Source organism: Nuphar pumila, chromosome 8 (genome assembly GCF_984573655.1).
Source record: "Nuphar pumila chromosome 8, dmNupPumi1.hap1.1, whole genome shotgun sequence".
Lineage (NCBI taxonomy): Eukaryota > Viridiplantae > Streptophyta > Magnoliopsida > Nymphaeales > Nymphaeaceae > Nuphar > Nuphar pumila.
Window position 1 is genome coordinate 25,629,681 of NC_143256.1, and position 16,995 is coordinate 25,646,675.

The 16,995-nt window shown below is 37.5% G+C and overlaps 1 protein-coding gene across 1 annotated transcript in view; it reads right to left on the minus strand.

Moving 5' to 3' along the window:
- Window positions 1-4,977: 4,977 nt before the first annotated feature.
- The window catches only part of LOC149829834 (uncharacterized), a 58,353-nt gene continuing 46,335 nt past the window's right edge, over window positions 4,978-16,995 (minus strand). Inside the window, exon 6 of the mRNA XM_090016111.1 lies at window positions 4,978-5,711. Coding sequence (XP_089872237.1) covers window positions 5,284-5,711 — 428 coding nt within the window. The 3' untranslated portion in view covers window positions 4,978-5,283. The remainder of the gene's footprint in view (window positions 5,712-16,995) is intronic.

Sequence of the window (16,995 nt, forward strand, 5' to 3'; positions counted from 1 at the left end):
GTCGGCTGTGGCAAACACGAACCCGACCCGTTTAATAAACGGGTAACCCGACACGACCCGCCAACCCATTTAATAAATGGGTTGGGTCGGGTAAACGGGTTTTCAGGTTGGCGGGTCAGGTTGGCGGGTTGACGGATCGGGTTGTCAGGTAGGCAGGTTGGCGGGTTGACCGGTTGGGGGTCAGCCGGGTTGGCATACCCCCAACCCGAACCCGACCTGTTTAATAAATAGGTTACGCGGGTCAACCCGTTTATTAAACGGGTTGGCTTAAGCCCAACCCGAACCCGCCTAAGAGGCGGGTTGGCGGGTCGTGTCAGAAATTGCCACCCCTAGTTCAAATTAACGGAGCTGACGTGGTCATTGTGACTAGTCCTTGGAAAATAAGAACTTGATAGGGATATCCAAAAAAGATGTACCATAATAATATCAATCACACCGAACGCATATACGGCTGGGTAGGCATGGGGCTCCTGCACTCAAGGCATACACGTCTCCAAATAACTAACAAACACTTGGGTTGGTCAGACCCTCCTAAAGGTGCCTAGGCTGCACTAAAATATGAATTTGAACTTGGTGCAGGCTGAGAAAAATTCATTGAGACATTTCTCCAGCTCTTAGAGATACACTAAAGACATCATAGGGACATAAACAATCTCAGTCCTCTGGACTCATGGTAGATCAGTGTTGGGTTTAATCTAACTCCAAACATGACAAAGAATCAAACACAACTATATAAAATACGATTAAGAAAGTAAATAAAAAAGTCAAATTGAACCTGTACGAAAATCGTAAAGGACGTGGGCCCTTGATGCAGTGTTAAAAAGTGAATGGATGGATGGATGGTGTGGCTCCCAAGATCGCTGCATAGAAACCAAAAAGGTTGCATGTGTCCCAAGGAGTATGCTATGATACCAAATGTCAAGACTTGATTTCTATAGGTGTCAGGTAGATCTGGTCACGAAGAGGGACAAGTCTAGATGGACACGCTACAAGGTACAACAAGGGGGAAGACTCGTAGCATGTGTCCCTGGGAAAGAGACATGGTCAGTCAGGTGACAAGAGAGAATGGATTGTGTCACAGGGTAGGGACACGGTTAGGCAGAGGTGTCTAGGCATGCGAGTGCTGGAGGAGAGAGTTGTGTCCTAGGGAGGGGCACGGTCATACATACGAAGAAGTGATGGCATGTGACAGGGCTTATCCTAGGGTAGAAAACACAATCAAGGGGAAACCAATAGAAAGAGAGAGAGACACCTCTCTTTGATGGTTATGGAACAAGGCAAGTGACATAGGGTATCAGTTGGAAGGGAGAAACACATTCTCAACTAGTTGGTGATGGCGGATAGGTGAGACAGAAGAACTGTTCCCTTGAAAGCAATCACTCACATGAACACAAACTAAGAAAAGAGGAATCACTCAATAATTTTAATTAAAAATAAACTAAGCTATAGTACATCTATATATAAGAATGTAGAAGGGCAAAAGAGTAAACAATACAAGCACAATCCTACCCTAGATAGGATTCTAAGGGGGTATCCCACCAAAATCTCAGCTTGAGTGGAACTTAAGGCTGGGCGGGTTTCCCTGAAGTGGATCCTAGAGCTGGGATGATTCCTGCATATTGGATTATGAATAGGGTAGATCCAAGGCTAAGGGGGGAAGAATCTTCATGTCAAACCCGGAGCAAAAAGGATCTTTAACATATGCTCTTTGCAAATGATATAGTGTTGGTTAGTCAAGATAGAGACAATACACAAAAGCAACTAGAACCTTGGAAGAGCATGTTGAAGAAAAATGGTTTATGAATTAATAGAACGGTGATACCAATTACATTAGCATACAAGAGATGTCTATTCAACAATGGAGACATATTACAACAAAATTAGAGTTTTGAAGATGATATCACTAATAGGATAAATGTCAGATCGGTTAAGTGAAGACAAGCTAGTAGTGTGGTATGTGATAAAAGAGTACCTCTACGACTAAAAGAATGTCTCTACAAGACTACTATGAGATCAACACTATTATATAGAGCTAAATGTTGGGCGACTAAAAAACTACAAGACAAAATGTATGTTGTAGAGATGCGTATATTAAGATGAATATCCGGGGTTACAAGAAATGATAAAATTAAAAATGAATATATTAGAATGCACTAATAAGTCAAACCAATAAAATATAAAATAAGTGAGTGTCATTTAAGATAATTTGGACATGTTGCACGAACATGACACCAGTGAAAAATGTTGACTTGGTACAAGTAGTCAGGAAAGACCAATGAAGGCTTGAGAGGAGGCAATTAAAGATGACATGAAAGATTGCAAAGTGATACAAGATTTAGATCTAAATAGATAAGAATGGAAAAACGTGATTCATAAAGCTGGCCCTATATGGATAAGATTCAGGTCAGACAGGATATCACCATATAATATGATCAGGTCTAGCACCAATGTCTTCAATTTAGGTAGACCCTTTAACTGCTCAGATTTGACGTGTACTCTATTATGGGATCCAAAATTTACTTGCGAAATCTTGTTTGGATTTGGATTTTGAGTCCATTTTCCATTGGGATTGAGTCACATACTAAAAACCTTATAGATTTGAACCTTTAAATGTATTTATCATTTTGTACTCAATAAATGTGTTTTAAAGAAGTAAAAAAAATAATGGTTGCTATGCTATGATAAACACATCTAACGATTCAGATCTAACATAAAACATCTTGAACTATTATTTTTGGTAGGTCCTAATGTAACCTAGCTGAATAGGGGTAGCATAATCTTCATTCTCTGTATATATTTGATGAGCTTATATGTTATAGATTTATATATATATACTGATGTTTCTAAAAAAAGTTTTTTTAAACACTCATTTTTTAAAAATATCACAAGATCTGTGACTAGACACAGCAAAACCATAGACGAGACTCGCTACATGAATCAAGCTGCTTCTAACTCGGCTCAGTTCAGTTGATTATGGGTTCATTAGGCTTATCTGATGATAATTAAGCTCGCATTCTAGTTTATGTGAGCTTATAATGATAAGCTCATATTCTACTTGATATGAACTTATAATAAATGAGAAATGGTTGAACAAGCTTCTTCTTTTTTTCTGACAAGGAACCTTTGTAGGGGAGAAAGGATTTAGTGAAACGCTGGGTGACATTAGCAATCACCCAGGGTTCACAACCACAAACCTCACACCTCTGTGGGTCTCACTTGTACTGAGCTACAGTAAAGAGGGGGCGGGGTTTATAGTTGTAAACGTTGGGAGACATTGCTAATCTCACCCAGTGTTTGACAGGACCGCTCTCTTTGTAGAAATACAAGTGATTTTTTGGGCCTGCTTAACTATAAAGTAAACCCCGGGCAGTCCACCAGGCCGAGAGCAGATCAAGCACTTTTAGGAAAGTGATTTGGTATCCTCACCGTCTAAAATATGCACAAAGACCATAGATGAATCAATGCATATGTGCTGTCCACCAGACCCCATGAAGCTCAACTTGTTTTCTCATAAAGATAATGTATGCATATTTAGTATGCAACATATAACTCTGAAAAAATATTGGTTGCCGGCCATGACTTTAGGTTGAAGGTTCCATTTTTCACCTTATCATATGAAAAACAAAAAAATATGTAAACAAATCTCAAAGTTCAAAATTTCTTGTTCCTTGTCTGCTATGTAACACAGACTCTTATAACAGGGCATCGCACCCGCACCCGCACCCAGGCGGGTGCGACACTTGGACACAACTTCCTTTGTGTTAGGTGAAGCCAACCACATTGAGGTTTATTTTTATTCAAAAGTAGATTCAGTTAACCCTAATCAAGTTTATTTTTTATCCATATTATATATATATATATATATATATATATATATATATATATATATATATATATATATATATATATATATATATATATATATATATATATATATACCCTCCTTACACCCCCTGCACCCAAGTTTTTTTAAAGTGTCACGTCGCCACATTAGCATCTGCACCCGCACCTATGTGACATAGCTTGTCTGTATTTTTTTTGTGAGTCAAAGTCACTTTTCTTCCTAACACTTCCCTTTTCATTTTTTTCTTGTGATAGGGATCCCAACACGTATCACATGTTTAACTTAATGTGCTGACCATTAGTGAAAAAAATCTCATCACCAAGAAATTGTACGTACATCAATGGCTTGTATACAGGTGGAGCATCCATGAGTGGTCACATCAATTCATTGCCCATTTTACTCAAATGCATCTAGCTAACTTTTTCATAAATAGATATGCATTAGATATGTGAACTTGATAAAGAAAACACATTTTTTTTTGGAAGCACAAATTCTTTAACAAGGAAATTGCGTGTCCAGTATCAAAGAAACTTGATTTTTATATTGGAAAAAAGTAAGTTTTTAATTCTACAAAATCGACCTACTCTTAGGGCTTGTTTGCAATGTCATCTGATAAAGGATTTTCTCAACAATCACAGCTTCTACTTTCTCAGCTGTGATTGTTCATCTCCAAACATGCCCTTAAAGCCTTGAAAACTGAGCCTTCGAGCTTCTGAGAAGATTTTGGTTACTATGGTATCTCATTCCGTAAATGTTGGCTACCCACGAATAGTCTAAACGAATAGGAAGAATGGAAATAAACCTTTCTATCCAATCATATTTAGATTTTCAATCTATATTGGTCTAGGTCGAATGAGATAGCTGGATGGTTAAGTTGCACCAAGGACTCAGGTTCAAATCCTAGAGGGATTATCCCCCAAATATATATATATATATATATATATATATATATATATATATATATATATATATATATATATATATATAGAGAGAGAGAGAGAGAGAGAGAGAGAGAGAGAGAGAGAGAGAGAGAGAGAGAGGTTGGCCCTGCTGAAGCTATTATGAGGTTGTTCCACCCACTGTATTGAAATGTTTACCGTAGAATGGATCCAAGTTTAAACGAAAGAATCATCTCAAAAATCTAATTTTTATTCTTATATTCACAGGAATGAAAACAACAAGCAACAACAAAGAAGACAGACCACAGATCTCTCCTTGAATCAAACCAGAACCACCATTTTACATGATTATATCACCAACACACTGATTGATGTTTTCTCACCAATAAATAAATCAGAAATGAAAATCGTGGGGCACCACTTGGTGATCTGCCCTCTGCCAGCCTTCCCCACCCTACAAATCTCTATAAGTACATACACCCACTCTCAGCCACCTCCTCTTCTCTCAGATGGAGTGAGTGGGGGGGAGCACCTCTCTCACTACATTACTGAACAATTGCACCTGGACTCAAGCTTCGGAGGTTTCATGCTATCAGGCTGCTTTGGTACATTAACATGGTGGATTTTCGTTTCTGGGATTTTCATTTCTTCGGTCTTGTTGAAGGGGCGGATATCATTTGTTTGCGGTTGTTGCTTTGCTCTAGGCCTTTGTGATTTTTGCATCCGCTTTCCAGAGGAACCACTTGGATTTCTGGTATCAGTTAGACCAGACTTATCCAAGATGGTAACAGTGGGCCTGGAATCTTCAAGGCAAAGGGATTCCTCCTTTTCCATAGCAATGCTTGCAGCTTTGTATGCTAGACTGTGAACAATGGAGCTACAGAACAGTATTGTGTCTGTGGCTTCCTCCAATGTAATGTTTCTTGATAAACAGCTTTTTGGACCCTCAACCTTTGTGGCCTCTTCCTCTGTTAGCAAGTAAATGTCAGTAACTACCAAGATTCTGACTGGAAACCTGAAATCAATTCACTGTTACATGCAAAAGAGAAGAATTTGAAAGAGAAACTTGACGTGAATTCAACCATCCAGAAAAGAAGTCATCCCTGCAATTCATCATGCAAGCCATAATAACCCTGCGAAATTGCCATCTCCAATCTAATTCCTAAACTACATACATGCAGTATTTCAGTTGGCAAAGAATCACTAATTAGTCAATAGTCCTTCAAAAGGGAAATCTACAAGAGGATGAACAACAATCAAAGATTGCAAATTTGGCAGAACCAGACATTCATGACTATTATTAACATCTGAATTGAAGTCAGAAAGTTTGATGGGTTTCATAATGGATGACAAGAGTGCTATTCTTCCATTCGATTCTGCCATCTATAATGTTGTACATCATATTTAGTAGTGGTTCGGTATGTGATATACAACAAGAAAAAGAAATTCATATATATATATATATATATGTATATGAATGAATACTTGCTATGCAATGGTAAGTTAGGTTGCCATATATAAACGGATGGCATCAAGTTGCTTCAAACTTAATTTATACATTGCATTGCAACTCCATTGAGATGGTCTCAAGAGGCAGCAAGGCAGAGAAAAGCTTTAAAATATGACAGGTTTCTATCGAGGAAAATTCAGCTATGCTCAGTGAAATCAATCAAAAAAGTTAACATGAATCACAATGTTAAAAGAATTACATAAATCCCCCTTATGCTTCTGCCACAACATCAGACAATTATTCACAAGGGATCATGTGGTTGGTATGCTGCTGGAAAACCAGGTCAGAACAAGAACTAAGATGCCATATCTGTTTAAATATATGTAACTATACATATATATAGGGGTATTATCGACTTTTCACATAGTTGTTTTAGTAAACAACTATTTCTTTTTGTATTCATTTTTTATTTTCTTTTTATTTTGTGCCTCAAAATCCAACCCAAAAGGGCCCCCACATAGAGTCATTGGGGCCTCCAACGGTCACATTTGTGACCGTTGGGGGCTCCCAATGACTCTATGGGAGCCCCCTTTTGGCTCTCCTTTTGAGACCCCTTGTGGGTGTATAAATAGGGGTGAACCCCTTTGTATTCTTAATGCTTTAGAGCTCTCTCCTTCAATAAAGAGCATTTATTTTTTAGTTTGTGCCTTTCTCAAGGCTTGTTTATGTTGTCCCACAGTGGACTTGGCTATTATCTATCGTGTATTGGACCATTGTTGGTAATTGTGAATGCTTTTAGCATTCTCTAGTTTTCTGCATACTTCATTACAATACCTGCTTCAAGAATCAAGTATATCTCTCATTGCTTCAAAGTTGATCAATTTTACTACCAGGATGCTTTTAAGCATTTCATGATCCACCCTGAAATAATGGAAGAGTGTCACTTATAGAGATGCTTTCTAGATTTTTAACTTTGGAATATCTGTTCAATCAAGTTCAAATATAAAACAAAGAAAACTATGGACTGAGATCTCAACACTAGGCAGTTATTCCGAGCAAAGTTGCCCCCACTCACAAATGTAACCAATAGGGGAACTTGGAATCCAGAGAACACATCAATCTTATAAGTCATGATATGTATGTCCCATACACCTAGAACCACAACTCTGAACCAACAACATTGTCATATGGTCATGAACTTCTTGAATGGAGTAAACAGAATGAATACTTCTTTCAAATCCTTGTGGCACCATGGAAATCTCCCTCTTTGGTGCAAAGATGGTGCTTCAGCTGCTTTAAGCAGCAATCAATCGGTCCGAATAGCTTCTCCTATAATCCTGTTGATATGTTTCTTGTTCAAACAAAATGCTATAATAAACCTAGGATCTCATCATTGCTCTATTCTTTCACTATGGATAAACATGCCAATCATTGTTGACTCTTTTCCTCCGGAAAGTCGGACAAAGAAAACTTTTCAATTATAAGAGAAACACAAAAGGAATGACAAGATGTCATCCTTGCATGACTGGAGAAAAAGTAGAGAAACCAAGGAGATTCTAGTTAATGTTAGTGCTTATTGATTCTTAAGTTGGTTTTTATGATCATCTCTATTTTTAAGTGCCTCTTGTACGGCACCAAGAGTCCTCTTCTTTTAATGGACTCCAAGTGTTTTAACCAGAGTTACCAAAAGCTTTTTAGATATGTGGGAAGTCCGCTTTCTGGAACTTGCTTCAGAAGCGCGATACACTTCGCTTCCAAAGCACGATACTCCTCGCTTCCGAAACTTGATGGGAACCTCGATTCTCCCACGCTTCGACTATGCTTTCCAAACACTTCATCTATTCTTCTTATTGTAATGAAAAACACGGAAGCACCAATAATCAAAAGATCTCTTTGAAAGAGTCAAACCAAGATCCAAGAACACAAGCACGTAAAGTGCATAAATAACCCACTAAGGGGTGAAGTGCCTAAAGGCAAAAGGATATTATTGAAGAGAAGAGACAAAGTGGGCTGAAAAGCCTTGCTTTACAAGTGAGAGAGCTCCTTTATTTATAAAGGAGCCAATATGTTGGAGAGGGACCACAAAAGGGGCTCCCTTCTAGTCGTTGGGAGCCCCAACGATCATAAATGTGACCGTTGGAGCCCCAACGACTAGATGGGTGGGGCTCCTTAGTGGTCCAAATACAATAAGACAAAAAAAAAGAAAAAGAAAAAGGAAAAAGATAAAAAGAAAGAAAAAGAAAAACCTAAAATAAAAAAGTATAATATAATTTACCAAAATACCCCTATCGGGTATTTGAATGAAAAAAAGAGATATATGTATATATATACATATTTTAACAGGCCTCCTCAAACTTTACGGGGAGAAGACCGAAAGTTTGCCAAGAAGAAACATAAAACGCGGAGTCGGAAGCGCTTTAGTGAAGAAGTCAACCAACTGATATTCTGAAGTAACATATGGTAGTGTGATGGTTCCTCTGAGAAATTCGTCTCGAACATAGTGACAATCCATTTCAATATGCTTGGTACGCTCGTGGAATATATGATTGCTTGCGATGTAGATCGTGCTATTGTTATCACAACACATCTTGGTGGAAGAAGAAATGAGGATGCCCATGTCACAGAGGAGACTTCTAAGCCACACAATTTCCATAGTTGTCATCGCCATAGCCCGATATTCAGTTCAGTGAATGATAGAGAAACTTTTTGTTGCTTCTTACATCTCCATGAAATGAGAGAATCTCCTAGAAAAATGCAAAAACCAGTAGTTGAGATTTGATCATTGGGATTCCCCCCAATCAACATCAGTATAAGCAGTTAATTCAAGAGATGAAGAAGAGGATAAGAAAAGCCCTTTGGAGATGGAGTTCTTGATATATCGAACAATTCGCATTACGGCCGCCATGTGAACTGTAGTAGGAGCATGCTGAAATTGACTTGCAGCATGAACCACATGAGCAATATCCAGACGGGTGATGGATAAGTAAGTAAGGGATCCAATCAATTGCCGATAGGGGGTAGGATCCTCAAGAAGAACGCCATCCTCAAGTCTCAACTTTGCATTTATAACTTCAGGAGTTTCCACTTTCTTTTCATCTGAAACTCCTGATTTGGTCTAATTTCATTTGAGATAGAATGTATCCTCGAGGAGAATACACCACTTAAATACCTAAAAAATATCTCAAAAACCCCAAGTCAAACATATCAAAAGTTTTCTTTAACATAATCTTAGCATCATTTACTCTCTTTTTGTCACTTACGGTGATGATTATATCATCAACATACAGAAGTAAAATAACAATGGAGTCATCTGTTTTCTTAACAAAAATAGCAGTGTCAGTATAACAAGAGATAAAACCCAAATTGATTAATACATTACTAAACTTGTCATACCAAGCTTTAGGAGCTTGCTTAAGACCATATAATGCCTTTTTTAATTTCAAAATTTTACCATTTAAATTCATGCCAAGAGGTGGTTCCATATAAACTTCTGTAAAGATGTTCACGAAGAGACAATCCACATCCAAGCACTAATACTTTATAAAAGATGTGCTCAAATGCACTCAAACAACACTTGAACAAATACGCATACAAGCATAAAATAATCAAACATACACAAAGGCATGCGATGAATGCATTAACCAAAAAGGAAATGCTTATTTTTACAAAGGGGGAGCACCCCTATATATACACATCCACACAAGAGGAGCCAACATGGGGGCTCCCAAAGGAGTCGTTGGGAGCCCCCAACGACTCTATTGGGAGGCCCCCAATGTGGTTCAAAAAATAAAAGATAAAAAATATTAAAAGAAAAAGAAAAAGAAAAAGTTAAGAAAATAATTACAAACATAATTCCAAAGGGAATATGCGTAAAAGGGAAAATTACAGAAATACCCTTTCGGGTATTATAATAAATAAATATATATATATATATATATATATATATATATATATATATATATATATATATATATATATACATGTAATGAAATTTGAAGTTACATTTTAACACCCCCCCTCAAACTTACGGTGTGATGACCACAAGTTTGCCAAGAAGGAAGTGAAACCTAGACGAATAAAGAGCCTTAGTGAAGAAGTTCGCCAACTGATATTCAGACGTCACGTACGGGAGATCAATGACCTTCAAATATTTCTCTCGGACATAGTGACAGTCCATTTCTATATGCTTTGTTCGCTCATAGAAAGTGTGATTCTTGGCAATATAAATTGCACTTTTATTGTCGCAGCATAACTTTGTTGGTTCTCCAATGTGAACTCCCATATCTTCTAGAAGACGCTGAATCCATACAATTTCCATGGTGATGGACGCCATGACTCTATATTTTGCTTCGGTGGAGGACAAAGAGACCTTCTGCTGCTTTTTACATCTCTAGGAAATCAATGATTCTCCTAAAAAAACACAGAAACCAGTGGTGGAGTGATGATTATTAGGGTCACCTCCCCAATTTGAGTCAGTATAAGCAATTAACTTTAATTCATAAGAAGAAGACAAAAATACTCCCTTATTTACAGTTCCCTTAAGATATCTGATGATGCGAAGAACAACACTCATGTGAACCGTTGTAGGAGCATGTTGGAACTGACTGGCAATGTGGATCGCATGTGACAAATCAGGTCGAGTGATACTAAGATACATCAACGAGCCTACCAGTTGCCTATAAGGAGTGGGTTCTACTACACATCATTGCTTGAGAGACACTAAGGATGAATTCAAAAGCAACCTGAGATACGTAGATTCATGGATTGAGGCCATATTTGGCATGAGGCCCATGCCAAATCCGACCTCCATCAAAGAGGATACCTCAAATCCCCCAACACTCCCTCTCCCCCCCTCCCCCCCAAAAAAATGCTTGAAATCTATGTATCTCTAACCCGATGAGGGGTGGTTAGGCCAAAGATCCTTGGATTTGATATTAGATCTTAGATCTCGAGGATTGTTGATGGATTTGGATATGAGATTTGAGGTAATCAAACTTATCTTAAAGAGTAAAAAGCTCTTCTCATTATGTGTACAATCAAAGACCATCCTTGTTTTCAAGTCTTCAAAGTTCAAACACCCAATGTAAAGAGAAAAAGGTTACATAACAAGTTAGATCTTTGGTGACAAAATTCATAGATAAGAGGTCAACTTAAAACTTTCCTTATGCAAAATTGAATAAAGGAAAGTTAGGTGTATTAACCATTCCTTTTCCGAACAAAAGGTGGACACTTATTGCCCAAATTCTGATTCACTAGGATTAAATGTATAATAATTAGTGAATAAAGATCTCATACCCAACATGTGATCTGTGACATCCAAATCTATAACTCATGAAATAGAAGCCACAAGAGACAAAACATTAGCATCTTGTTGCATGTGATATGATTTAAAGGTGGAAGTATATGCCCTATCCTCAAAATGATCAATCAATCGAAGCCATAATTCCTTAATTCCTTTTCTTAGAAGAGCTAATTCCCCTTTGCTTAAGGTTTCCTTCTTTTCTTGAAAACCATTATAAGCAGAGTTGCTTATAAGCAAAATCTTTTCCACTAAATCTCAACATTGGTGCCTAGCGTGCTTTGTCTTTCCACAAGAACTGCACTTAAGCTTCTCCTTTTCATTGTTAGACTTGAAGCCTCTACCACCATCTCAAATTATAGCTACCCCACTTCCCTTGCCTTTTTCACCACTCATCTCATGAAAAGGCATCTCACTTAGAAGGTGGATCTCTCATCATTTGGTCCATGGGAGACAACTTAGTTCTATCTTCCTCTTGTTGAATAGTATATATATATACTCGTATGTATATATTCCTATTAGTAAGGGGTAAAATTGTAATATTTCAGGGGGATTAGTGTTAATATATATAATACCCAGTAGGGGTATTTTGGTCATTTTACATAGTTGTTTCTAGAAACAACTATTTTAATAGGTAAGGAAAAAAAACTTTTGGGTTATGTAATGGGTTCTATTCTCGAACTTCAACTAGAGCTCACCAAGATAGGAGGTCAAGAGAAATCTCTCGAGAGAGATGCTCGCCTTAAGGCCATTAAAGAACATCAAAAAAGGGACAGAAGATTGGGAGAGCAATCATGTAAAGATTCTTGCATGGTTCATGAACAATGTAGAATTCAAGGTATGTGCTAACATTGCCAAATTTCGTAAAGCCAATGAGGCTTGGTCCTTTATGAAGGGTATGTATAACCAAAAAGATCTTGCAAGAGCATAGTTTTTGCAAGAAAAAGTGAGAACCACCAAACAAGGTGATTTAAGCATTCAAAATTACTATAGTGCTTTAAATCTACTATGGAATGAATTAGCACTCTTAGAGCCTAAGTGGGTTGCCATTGAAGATGTGGAACTTAGGCAAAAGCAAATGGAACAAGAAAGGTTTTCTCAATTTTTATTCGGGCTTCGTCCTGAGTTTGAACAAGTTAGATCCTTCCTTCTATATAGATCTACTCTTCCTCCTTTGGAGGATGTCATTGCTGAAATTATTCAAGAAGAAACTCGGCTTGATATGAGTAAGAGTGTTGATGAGGTCTTAGCCACGTCTAAACCCGACAACAATGTTAAAACATATAAGCCTCCACATTTTGGGAGGCAAGGTAACTATACCAACAATAATTGTAAAACCTGTAAAATTTCGGCAATTATCAAAATAAATAAATATAAAATTTCTCTAGAATAAATATGATAATATGATATGGATTTGGTCCAAATGGATCTTGGATCCGAACAAGATCATATGGATCCAGTATTTGGATTCAGATATGGCAAGTGGATTCAGATCCTTGATGGATTCGAAACCCAATTGGATCTTAATGGATTCAAATACGGTATAACCTCAATCAAGATCCGAAAATCTAGTCAGAGAGTTTTATAAAATTCAAAGTATTCGGATATCTAACCAAAATCTAAGATCCATTAGAAAACCGTAAGTATATAAATAAATTAATATATACAAAATTTACAACAAGACGTGAAGTGGTGTTGTGGTAAGGTGTGTTGCATCCTTGTGAGGCAACCTGAGTTCAAGTCCCACTACACGATTTTCTTTTTTGAAAAAAAAAGAGACTACATGTAAATTGATTTGAGGATTCATATTTCTAAATTAAAGAGAAAAAAACAATGACCCCAAGTTGGGTGGGACGTCCCCACCTACTGGATATATATATATATATATATATATATATATATATATATATGTGTGTGTGTGTGTGTGTGTGTGTATCAAAATTAATTAGTTAGAATAATATATATATAATGCAATATGGGTAAAATCCTAATTGTCTAGGGTTTTATTTAAGTAAAGAAGCGGCAACTAGGGAGAGTTGCCATGTTTAGATTAGGCTGAGATTTTTTTTCAACCCTCATCCAACGTTTTAGAGAGGTCCTATTTGGTAAGAGATCTAATTAAATGAGAAGGGTTTAAAAAGAAATGTAGAAAGAACAACTAAGGTAAGTGGACACTTACCATATACCTTGGGCTTGGGGGTGACTCTCTATATAGAGACTCTCCACACATTTCCCCCCAAGCTCCTTCTTCCTTTTTTTGTCCTTTTCTCTCTCTCCTTTACTCTCTTCTCTTATTTTCCTTTTCTCTTCTTTTCTCCTTCCTCTCCTCTTTCACACCCCTTAGGTACACTTTGTAGCACGGGTTGCAACCATTGGATTTGCAGCAAGGTGGTGGCAGCCTACATCTAAGGTGTTCTTCATTCTTCACCAAATCAATCCATCATCTAACCACACGATTCCAGTTTCAGGTTTCCAATTCATTGAGAGGTAAGGGGTTGATATCTTTGTGTATGTGTGCATAATGCCATGAGGCACGTATAAGTGTTACCACTTGAATATATGTACGATGATACATACATTTCAGCCATTAGACTTGGCCTTGGTTGAAGTAGTATATACATCTAATGCTGCTTTATACTTATGCGTAGATGTATAGTCTCAAATAGTAATCTGCACATTTGCATTGTTTGGATCTTTTATTTTTTATATACGTATGTGCTTAATCATAAGTCTGTGTATTTGTGCATATTTGATTTTTTATAGTCTTGCATATATAGGTGTAAATCATAGATCTGTGTATTTGAGCAGATCTAATGTTAAATCTGCATATAAATATGCTTAACCACAGATCTGCGTATTTGAGCAGATCTGATGTTAAATCGGCATATGAATATGCTTAATCATAGATCTGCGTATTTGAGCAGATCTGATGTTGAGTCTGTATATACGTGGGCTTAATCATAAATCCACAGATTTGATGCTAGAGTTGCATCTACGTAAGCCATAGAAAAAAAAAAACAAAATCCGGTTTTGATGTGCATATGCCCAATAGTATAACCAAGTAGAATATCAATATTCAAGCTACACGTGTCTTATGCATTTGATTGCGTTGAAATGCTCACGTTTTTATATGGTTTGACTTCACATTATAATAAATTATGTTTGATATCAAATTTGTTGAAACTGTGTGAAGGTTATAGAATCGCCAACAATCACAGTAGTTAGTTGTTAGACACATACGACGTGAAGCATGCAAATAAGTGTTGTGTTCTGCATCAAGGTAAAGAATCAAAAGTATTGCAAATAAATAAAAAATAATAATAAATAAATACTCTTTATATATATACAGATCGGCCTGGGCAGGGTTGATGCAGCAAGGTGCGCCATACCCTGTTGGCACAACCACTGCTTGCTGCTCTACTGGACTGATAGGAACTAGCTCGTGCACATCACTTGGTGTTGGGACATTACAGGTTTAAAACCCATGGGTGCGGTACCCGGCTTGCTTTTCAAAAGAGTTAATATTAACCGGTGGGGTTTGCCAAAACCCAGCTTGCTTTTCAAAAGAGTTAATAATAACCGATGGGGTCTGCCATGCCCCAGCTTGTTTAAAAAAAATATATAATTATGTATTCTACAAGGTGCAACCAGGAATGGGAAGGGTCGGTTCGACCATAGCCCACGTTCTTTGGTACCATGTACAGTGGGATAGACCAGACCAATATAACTGATATGGCCGGGTATGCAGCAGTCTAATTCGATTAGGCTTGACCTGTGCAACTCAGACTGAGTCACGCTAGTCAAATGGTCGGGATCCAGTGCAGGGTCAGCAGACTGGGAATTGCTCGGTTCCCAGCTTGCTGACCGTGCACTACTGTGGCTGACAGCCATTGTGCATAGCAGTATATTTTGCATCCTGCTGGGCACAATCGGATGGGTCACATTGAACCCCAACCGCGGTTGGTATAGTCCTTGCAGACACAGCTGCAAGGCTTTTAGAGGTCTGCCTATGCCTAGTTGTGGCTGCAGCGGACTGCCAGCATGTTTATGACTCGTCGCAGCCCAACTACGGTATAAAGGGAATATATATATATATATATATATATATTGAGAGACAGAAGGTTTGGTACGATCTTTTAAATGATAAATGCTTGAATTCGCAAAACCTCAATTTTATACATATCCTCATTTTATTCGACAATCCAAAGAAAAATGAAAAATTTGGTTGGTTTCGACCGTTATAGTGTACACAGGCACACTTTTGCATAAGCTACGCATTTTACTATTTGTTCCTAAAATAAATGTTTATCTCGTTCTTGAGTTTGTGAAATATAGAAAATGACAATTGTACTGGTTACTTCGCTTGCGAATGAAATATATGTTACATCGAAGATTCACTATTATGTGTATACTCATAGTAGGTTTGAAACTCAGTAATATGCACATACATTGGTTATGGCAAAACTCACTACAATGCACATGTTTAAATAGTGAAATAATTTTTATTATCTACTTATGAAGAGAATATTATGTGGCAAATGAATGAGATATCAATGACGTATTCATGTTGCACATGGTTTTGTATGTAGTTGACATATGAATGTCATGACCCATATCAATGCATGAACCGCCCTTTGTTAAATGCATATTTTTGTTATAATTGCACAATTAAGAAAAACTACAAGGGCATGATGGTACAAGATTGAAACTGAGCACACAGAACCCCTGTGGTGCTATATGGGCACTTATGATGCTAATTGATTTGCATATAAATTGAATTGTGATTAAATGCAAATATGACCATGTTTAGTTTTGGTCGATATATGCTTGTTATGCAAAAAAATGCATAAAATAAAAATTTTCCATGCCATGATCATGATCATGTGAAAGCTCAAAACTGAGCTTGCAGTTCTGCAAGTGCCATACGAGCACTTATGAAATGTTGTGTTTGTGATATGCCATGTGGTGGCATAATCAGTGTGGTACGATACGTATACCCTAGCTCAAAAATAAAAGCTAAAATAATGCATATACAAGTACTTGGCTCAGGTTTGAGCCGTAATTCTGAAAAATTGTATTGGTGCCTATCGTGCACTAGGTTGGTAATGTGTATACACTTGATCACCTCGAGTGTGGGTTTGGGATTTTGGAAATCCCTTGTGGTGCAATGACTCGTACGAAGAAATAAACAAGATTTAATATATGCACATATAACCTAACTGCGGGGTTCTGGGTATACCTAAAAAATAGTATATGTTACCATTTTTTCTAGATTCTAGGTATACCTGAAAATGATATATGTTACCGATTTCCCAGAGTTCTGGGTACACCTGAAAGACGATGTATGTTACCGGACCCATGGTCTACCTTGGAGAGGGTAGATGGTACAAGCTTCGTAGGACAATTATGTTTTTGTGAGAGCAAGACGTCTCACCCGGTCCCCATTCCTCAGAGTTAGGGGGCCAAGACTATCAATACGGCCTAGGTGGTAGATCCAAGTCTT